This window comes from Nicotiana sylvestris, chromosome 6 (assembly GCF_000393655.2).
Source record: "Nicotiana sylvestris chromosome 6, ASM39365v2, whole genome shotgun sequence".
NCBI classification, from domain to species: domain Eukaryota; kingdom Viridiplantae; phylum Streptophyta; class Magnoliopsida; order Solanales; family Solanaceae; genus Nicotiana; species Nicotiana sylvestris.
In genome coordinates this window covers 99,038,003-99,047,316 of record NC_091062.1, presented here as the reverse complement: position 1 = coordinate 99,047,316, position 9,314 = coordinate 99,038,003, and the positions used below count along the sequence as shown (strand labels likewise).

Below are 9,314 nucleotides of genomic sequence, written 5' to 3'. Positions count from 1 at the left end.
GCCATGTCCCTCTTAACTAATACGCCTCCAAAGAAATCAAAGATTGCCTTTGGGGACTAAAAACAAACATATATAGCACTCTCTAATTTGACAAATGATTTTTTTGTTTAGTTTCGGGTCTGGTATTTGGATTCGCATCGGCAAGTCTCATATTTCGGATACGTGTTTTCTAACAAAGACGACTGCATACTCTGAGTTTGAATGCAATTTTTGGTTTAGGATGAAAGGGTTATTAGTACTCCCCTGCAATTCTAATTAGTATTTGACAAATTTAATAGAGTTGTACAGGTACTATCTCTTCCATTTAATGGATTATTATATGCCGTGGAAGCAATTCCAGTATCAAAATTACATGTAATCTAGACAATTTGTAAAAAATGGGATTTCACGGGTTACCTCTTGAAGCGTGAATAAAGCTCCTCTATCTCGTGAGCCTCCAATTCCACAACAACTCAATGAAATCACCATTATGATCAGCACGATCACGATTCTCGAATGTTCCACGGGCTTCTACTGTGTTACCCAAATAATATCCGAAAATAGTGATTTCGTGTGGACGAAATTTCTAGGAAAATTTGGCTGAAATTTTCGGCCATCTTGTGCTCCTATCTCTAGGTGGAAAACCTTATGTATTTATAGCACACGTTTTAAGGGTTAAAACTGTGATGACCCGACCAGTCGTCTCATGAATTACCGCTCCGTTTTTTCCATTTCTGCTTCTTTATGCTTTGTTCATCTGTATTTTGTGGTATCGGGTTGGTCGGATCGAATCCGGAATGATTTTGGTAAGATTTGAGACACTTAGTCTCCTTTAAGAAAGTTTAATTTGGAAAAGTCAACCGGATGTTGACTTCTGTGTTAGCGGGCTCAGATGTGAGTTTTGCTAGTTCGGTTAGCTTCGGGAGGTGATTTGGGACTTAGGAGTGCGATTGGAATAGGTTTTCGAGGTCTGGAGTAGATTTAGGCTTGAATTGGCGAAGTTGATATTTTGGCGATTTCTGGTTGGTAGGCTAAATTTTGATATAGGGGTCGGAATGGAATTTCGAGAGTTGCAGTAGTTCCGTTGTGTCATTTGGGATGTGTGTGCAAAATTTCAGGTCATTCGGACGTGGTTTGGTTGGGTTTTTGATCAAAAGCGAAATTCGGAAGATTTTAGAAAGTTTGGCTTGAATCCGATGTTTTTTGGGTGATTTGATATTGTTTGAGGTATTTTGATGATTGGAACAAGTTTGAATAACGTATTAGGATATGTTAGTGCTTTTGGTAGAGGTCCCGGGGGCCTCGGGAAGATTTCGGATGGTTGACGGGAAGTTTGGATTGTTGTTGCAGCTCCTGAATTGCTTCTTCTGGTATTTTCGCACCTGCGGATTGGGGACCGCAGATGCGGTGCCGCACGTGCGGGAGATCCATCGCAGAAGCGAAAAAGGGTCAGGTGAGCAGAGACCGCAGAAGCGGTAAGGTGACCGCATCTGCGATGTCGCAGATGCAGAAGTGTGGTCGCAGATGCGATTTAGGCTGGATAAGTGCTTTCCACAGAAGCAGTGGATTTAACCGCATATGCAGTACCATAAAAGCGGGTATTGTACCGCAGATGCGAAAAGGTCTGGGCAGAACATATAAGTTATTTCATTTCGCGAATTTGAGCTATTTTACCATTTTTGACTTCAGCTTGAGAGCTTTTTGGGCGATTTGAAAGAGGAATTTCAAGGGAACTTCATTAAGGTAAGGAATTTGACCTAAAACTCGTTCCTATGCTATTATTTCATGGATTAGAGTTAGAAATCATGAAAATTGGGCAAACTAGGCTTGGAAACTTAGACCTTTAATCGGGGATTTGAAGGACCATTTGAGGTCAGATTTGAGAACTTTTGATATGTATGAACTTGTGGGGAGATAATGAATCTATTGATGTAAATATTATTGAATTCCAAGACGTGGGCCCGGGGGTCGGGTTTTGGTAATTTCGGGATTTGTGCCGTTTATTGATTGTTTTCGCTTGGGCTTCATTCCCTTAGCATATTTTGACGTCCTTGTTCTGATTTTGGATAGATTTGACGCGAGTGGAGGCCGATTCGAAGGGCAAAGGCATCGCGAGCTAGAGACTTGACCGGTTCGAGGTGAGTAATGATTGTAAATAATGTTCTGAGGATTTGAAACTTCGGATTGCACATCGTAGTGCTATATTGAGGTGAGGCACACGCTTGATGACGAGCGTGGGGTCCTGCACTGTTGGGGATTGTGACTTGGTCTGTCCCGAATGATTAATTTACCGTGTATTTGACTGAAATCTATTTGCTATCATCATGATTTGGGCTGAATGCCCTATTTGGGCCTTGTGCCAACTATTTGAACCCTTCGGGAATTTTTACTGATATTTTCCTCCCTGTTTTGGACTTTATACTTGAATTCAGTCATGTTATATTTCAATGTTTTCGTACTCAACCATATTTACTCTATTTTAACACTTACATGATCTTTAAATGATATTTTTGGGCTGAAAATCATGTTTTACTATTGCCCGAGTGGCTTGTGAGAATTTTGACTGAGTAAGGCCGAGGGCCTATGTTGTGAGGAAACATTTGACACTAATTATAAGGCCGAGGGCCTGAGATATGTACGCCACGAGGTTCCTTGTTTGATATGAGGTTGAGGGCCTAGTGATGATGCCACAAGATGGCTTGATATTGCACTTGGGCCGTAAGGGGCCTCCCAGGAGTCTGTACACCCCCAGTGAGCGTGGGTACCCATTGTGATGTGAGATTGAGCCCGAGGAGCTGGTATTGTCCTATGTGATTGCCCGAGGGGCTGATATTGTTCTGAGATGTTGCTCAAGGGGCAGATTTGTTGATACTGTGCCCGAGGGGCCAACCTTTATGTGTTTATTTTCATAATTGACTTTCAATTTCCTGCTTAATTGTTGAAAAAGGCTTTTCATGAAGTAAATTTTGAGTTAAAAGATTTTACCTATCTTTCACTGGTTTACTGTCTAAAATGGTTTTACTGCTTCATTATAGCATGCTTTTGTGCCTTACATGATTTTCTGCTTTCAGTCGTTATATATGATTATTACTCACTGAGTTGGAGTACTCACTTTACTCCCTGCACCCTGTGTGCAGATTCAGGCGTATCTGGTCCCGCTCCCGAGTGCTGATCATTCTGGTTCAGGTGAATCCAAGGAGTCTCTAGGTAGCTGTTGGCGTTCGCAGCCCGGAGCTCTTCCCTATCTTATTCCTTTATGTTCTTAGTTTCTGTATTAAACTCTGTAGTTATATACATTTGGAGTATTCCATTTGGTTAGATGCTCATGACTAGTGACACCCCGGTATCGGGCTGTGTTGGGTTATTTTTCCACGAATTATGCTATTATCTGTTAATTTTGGATATCTTATCATACTTTAGATTTATTTCTTATGGTTTAATTGCTAATAATTGGATATGGGAAGTGTCGGCTGGCCTTGTCTTCACGAAATGTGCAATCACGACCGAGTCTGGATTTAGGGTCGTGGCAAAAACCCTTTTTCAAAACCTATTGGCTTTTCTTTTCCACCAGAAAAAGGATTCCTTTATTTCCTATTATTTAGGCACAGTAGGGACCACATAATTTAATTAACAAGGCTTCCAATTATGGAATTAATTTGTAATTTTCGAAATTAATATCCACCATAATTAATTACGAATTATTCCACTAAAAATTCGTAATTACACTCCTTATTCAATTTCGAAATTTATCCATTAAATCTTATTTAATTCCCCATGTTAAGATTCAGATACTAATCAATTAAATTAAATTATAGACGATTTAATTTATTGATTATTTCCTTTAGACATTCGCTTAACTTATTATGATGACCTAAAAGGTCATCACTTGTTTTTAAATTGAATTCTGCATTCCGAGGCCAGCATCACCTCGATTTGCGTGCGCAGTCCAGGCACGTAGCCAGAAAGCTTATATGTGAAAATCTATGAAAATGATAAATTTTGACTATAAAATGAATTAATTTGACTTCGGTGAATGTTTTGGGTAAACGGACTCGGACTCATAATTTGACAGTCCCGGAGGGTCCATAGGAAAATATAGGACTTGGGCGTATGCCCGAAATCGAATTCCGAGGTCCCAAGCCCGAGAAATGAATTCTTAAAGAAAATTATTTTCTTAAATTATTTAAAGGATTTGGAAATGAATTTTGATTAGAACGTGTTGGTATCGGGCCCGTATTTTTGTTCCGACGCTCGGTATAGGTCTTATATGTGATTTAAGATAATTCTGGTGAAGTTTGGTAAGAAACGGAATCTGTTTGACGTGATTCAGACCTTAAATGCAAAATTTGATATTTTAAGAAGTTTTGAAATATTTTATTGATTTTGAGGTTTAATTCGTTGTTTAAGGGGTTAATTTGGCGATTTGATCGCATGGATAAGTTCATATGATGTTTTTGAGTTAGTACGCATGTTTGGTTTGGAGCCCCGAGGGCTAGGGTGAGTTTCGGAAGGTGTTGAACTTGGAAAAGATTGCAGGTTTTCAGTTTTCTGGTGTGCTGGTGTGCTGGTGTGTTCTTCTTCGCGTTCGCGGAAGGACTCTCGCAAACGCGAAGGGCTAGTCAGGCTGAAGGAAATCTCTTTCTACGCAAACGTGAGACACAGGATATGAACGCGAAGCCTTGGGGTTGTTTCCCTTCGCGAACGCGGACCTGCTATTGTGAACGCGAAGGCCTTTGGGCCTGGGGAGGGGGAAGGGAATTTTGTGCTACGCGAATGCGGCCACTGGCCCGCGAATGCGAAGGCTCGAGGAGTCAAAGCTCCGCGAACGCGAGCCCAATGTCGTGAACGCGAAGGTCACTTAGGCCCAACTCTTCGCGAACACGACAGGACTATCGCGAATGCGATGAATGCCTGTCCAATGATTTTAAAACAGAAGCCAAATCGGGATTTAATCAAAATTTCATAACTTATTCTTCCAAACTCCAAATTGGGTGATTTTTGAAAGAGGATTTCACCACCAAGTCATAGGTATATAATCTTAGACTCATTTTCTTCAATTTCCATTAATAGCCATTAGATTTCTAGGCGTAAAATCATGTTCTTAAGGATGGAAAATTAGGGATTTGGGTAGAGTTAGGGCTTTTTGTATAATTGTGATTTAGACCTTGTTTTGGGGTCGAATTTTTGAACTAATTATATATTTGAGCTCGTGGGTGAATGAGTGATCGGGTTTGGTCCGAACCTCGTATTTTGACCAAGCGGGCCCGGGGTCAATTTTTGACTTTTTGGAAAGAATAATTGAAATGCTATAATTAAGCATTGGAATTGGATTGTTTAGCATTTATTGATCTTATTATGTCGATTATGTCTAGATACAATTGATTTGGAACCGAATTCAAAGGGAAAAGCGGTGTTTGAGGCTTGAGTTGGCCGTGGAAGTTCGAGGTTAGTGTTCGGTCTAACTTTAGCTTGAGGGATTAGGAGTGGTGTCCTATTTGCTATTTGCTTCTTGTTGAGTACGACGTATAGGTATGGTGACGAGTATATATACGTTGGTGTCGAGCATGTCCGTTAGTCTTAAATTGCAATTTATTTTGTGTTCTTATATAGTACTACGGATGCTTTAAATGATGATTCTCGATATTGAGCAAGGATTAAGTTTGTTTTCGTGAAAATTACTTATGATTGAGTATTTGTGTTAGTTGAGATGAGTAGAAGTTGGGTTAAGATTGGTTATAGATGTTTCTCCCTTGCCGGGACGTATTTACTTTTAATGTCGAATTCCTTGCCAGGATAGTGTAGCTTATTGTTGGTCCCTTGCCGGGACTCTTGGTATGGTTGCTGCTAAAGGTATATAAATGTTATGTTGGATCGGGTTGCACGCCGCAACAATACTATATATGGAACGGGTTGCACACCGCAATAATGTTATGTTGGATCGGGTTGCACGCCGCAACAATACTATATATGGAACGGGTTGCACACTGCAATAATGTTATGTTAGAACGGGTTGCACGATATAACAATATTATAATGGATCGGGATGCATGCCACAATAGTGATATAAATGGATCGGGTTGCACGCCGCAATAGTGTTAAATGATAGGGATCGGGTTGCACGCCGCAACAGTGTTAAATGATAGGGATCGTGTTGCGTGCCGCAATAGTGTTATTATGGTTTTGTTGTAAATCTTGAATTGTTCTCTCATATTTCTCTTAAGTTTCTGCTGGATTTGATATTTCCCCCGTAGCATGTACCCCTCCCATGTTAATTGTTTATTCATGATTATTTTCCGTTGTATATTATATAACTGCACAGGTTTATTTGGAGTTTGGTCCTAGCCTCGTCACTACCTCGCCGGGGTTAGTCCAGACACTTACCAGCACATGGGGTCGGTTGTGCTGATGCTACACTCTACACTATATGCAGATTTCGGAGAAGCTTTTGGACAGTAGCACTTGGGGAGCCTACCTTCAGTCCAGCCAGAGATCCCGAGGTAATTCTACAGACATCCGCAGGCCCGACGTTCTCTTCTACTTTATTATGTACTCTACTTTCATTAGATTTAGAGATAGGTTGTATTTCTTTCAGACATTTATTGTAGTAATCTTAGTCTGTCCGTGATATTGTGACACTGGATTCCGGGTAGAGATGTGTATTGTCATTATCGTACTGGTCTTGGTTTTTATATTAGATTAAGTCTTCCGTTTGATTTCATTTATCGTAAATATCTAAATGTTGGATACCTGTTAATTCAGATTGTTAAAAAGGGTTAAAAATGAAAGAGTTAAAAATTTTCTATGTTTAGTGGCTTGCCTAGCTTCTACGAGTAGGCGCCATCACGACTCTCGAGGGTGGAAAATCCGGGTCGTGACACTTATTTCATGTGTCGGATACAAAATCCACCGGCCGGGTTTACACATGAAAACTTATAAGCTTCATAAAGGTGTATCATCAATCTCTAAACTGAGACATGGATTCCATCAACTAACTATTATTTCGCCAATGTACATTATTATTATCCAATTTACCAGGCATATTGACTCACGAAAGAATCTCGCCTTTTAATAAATCAAAATAATAATAATGTACACGACTAAAAATAATTATATCAAGATTAAGAGTATAAGTACATTTAATGGCTAGAGAGTTTATTTTATTAAGTCAGTATAAAATACTTATCTCTACTTGGTCCGTTCAATACATACAAAATATACTAGCACAAGAAGTTGGAATTAAACCATTCCCATAATTAAGATAAATTATATTTAATCTTGTGCTACAATCATTTCTGATGGTTTGTCCAATTCCATCATTAGATTGTGAACTCAAACTTTATACTTATAAGAACCGATGATTTAATCTTTCATGTATAAGCTAAACTCTATACACTAAATCATCTACTATATAAGCAAAGGACACAGACTAATATATGATCTATTTAAAGCTTTATTAAAACTGAATAAACAATTGTTTCATAATAAATACTATATCTAAACCAAAATCATGGTTAATTGTATATATCCCAACACCATTTAGCTATGGTTATCATGTTTCATGTTGTAGTTGCTACTTCCTCAAGTAATTGGAAGAATTGAACGTAGAACCTAAAAATTTTAGAGGTACATGTATAATACAAAAATTGTTGGGAATAATTTGAAAAAAATTAAATTTGACCATTAATAGACTAAATTTATCATTTTTTAAGAATAAGGACGGAAGATAATTGAGATAACCTCACGAAAAATTCAAGCAACTAAGTATAATGTATCATTCCTTCCAATTTTTTATATTTTCCGTGCAGTATGGAAACTTATAAGAGTACTTAAAAATAACCGAGTTTAGAAGTTTAAAAAAAAAAAAAACGAGTAGAAAATTATACTACTCATATCAAATATACGGAGCACCATAAGATGACCTAATCCGCAGGAAAATCCGAATAATGCTAATGGCAACTTTTTGCAAGGTTGTGATTCGTCTTACACTTCTCCTTAACTAACCCACTCTTTCTAGAAGCTACTATCCTCATCGCCATTCTATAAATACCAAATATTATTGCAGGACTTTCAGTTAATTAACAGCGATAAAAACAGAACGTAATAAGTTAACTACAGTACTTTAAACAAGCTCAAAAATGTCAACGATTCCACATCACTATGGTGGAAGAAGGGGTGGAATTTTCGACCTCTTCTCACTAGACGTATGGGATCCATTCAAGGACTTCAATCGCCACGGCCTCTCACCAATGCATCATAATTCTGAGCTAATGAGGGACGCATCTTCTTCATTTGTGAACACTTGTATCGACTGGAGAGAAACTCCAGTAGCTCACATTTTCAAAGCTGACGTTCCGGGGCTGAAAAAAGAAGAAGTGAAGGTTGAAGTTGAAGAGGACCGTGTTCTTCATATTAGCGGCGAAAGGAGCAGAGAATTGGAGGAGCATAATGATATGTGGCACCGTGTCGAACGGAGTACTGATAAATTTATGAGACGATTTAGGCTACCGGAAAATGCGAAGATTGAACAAATTAAGGCTTCAATGTAACATGGTGTTTTGACTGTTGTTGTCCCGAAAGAAGAAACTAAGAAACGTGATATAAAATCTATTCAAATCTCTGGCTGAATTATTCAACCAATTTTGCTGGCATCGATTTAGTGAATGGTACTGTTTCATTAATGTTATTGAGAAAGAGAGAGAGGATGGATCATCTTGATAACTGATCAAGTCATATATTATGATGTAATAAAGTAGTACGTGATCCTGTTAGTCTCAAGCATGTAAGTTGTAGATTTATTTCTTGTGACAGAAAGTTTATTGTATCGAAATAATCTTTGCATTCCCATAATAAAAGTGTGGACTAGGTTCCTTTTAATGTTGCATTGTCGAGATCAATCACCAAAATTGCGAAATCGGCTTTAGCCTCGCCACTGGCGAAAGATAAAGTGGCAGTGCCACTCTATCGATTTAAGCTCACCTTTGAGCTAATATTATACTCTATGCAACTAATGTTGGGGTTTTAAGTATATTAAATGCTTAAAAGATGGTGGATGGGAAATGGAGGAAAATAAAAATTTTAAGTGAAATTTTAAGTTCTCCTCCCCCTCCCCCCTTGATGAAGGAACATTGTCCCATATTGGAAGAGGAATATGTTTTAATGGGTATATAAGCAATTGCTCTTTTTCTAGCTCTTAAAGAGTTGAGAAAAAGGCAAGCCTCACGCCGTCGTCGTTATGGCTTGGCTCGGATTTAGATTTGGTCAAATAATCGATTGATTGATTAATTTTTTGGACCAAATTTGTTTGTTAATAGTAAATATTAACATAAATGTTATTA

The 9,314-nt window shown here is 38.5% G+C and overlaps 1 protein-coding gene across 1 annotated transcript; it reads left to right on the top strand.

The window, feature by feature from the left end:
- Positions 1-8,076: 8,076 nt before the first annotated feature.
- LOC104214875 (18.5 kDa class I heat shock protein-like) lies at positions 8,077-8,777 on the top strand. Its single transcript, XM_070150077.1, has one exon. It carries the CDS (start codon positions 8,115-8,117, stop codon positions 8,523-8,525), a length of 411 nt encoding a protein of 136 aa, XP_070006178.1. The 5' UTR covers positions 8,077-8,114; the 3' UTR covers positions 8,526-8,777.
- Positions 8,778-9,314: the final 537 nt, after the last annotated feature.

What these genes read in the sequence shown, in the direction of transcription:
- LOC104214875 (XM_070150077.1), top strand. Translation starts at nt 8,115, where the DNA reads ATGTCAACGATTCCACATCACTATGGTGGAAGAAGGGGTGGAATTTTC.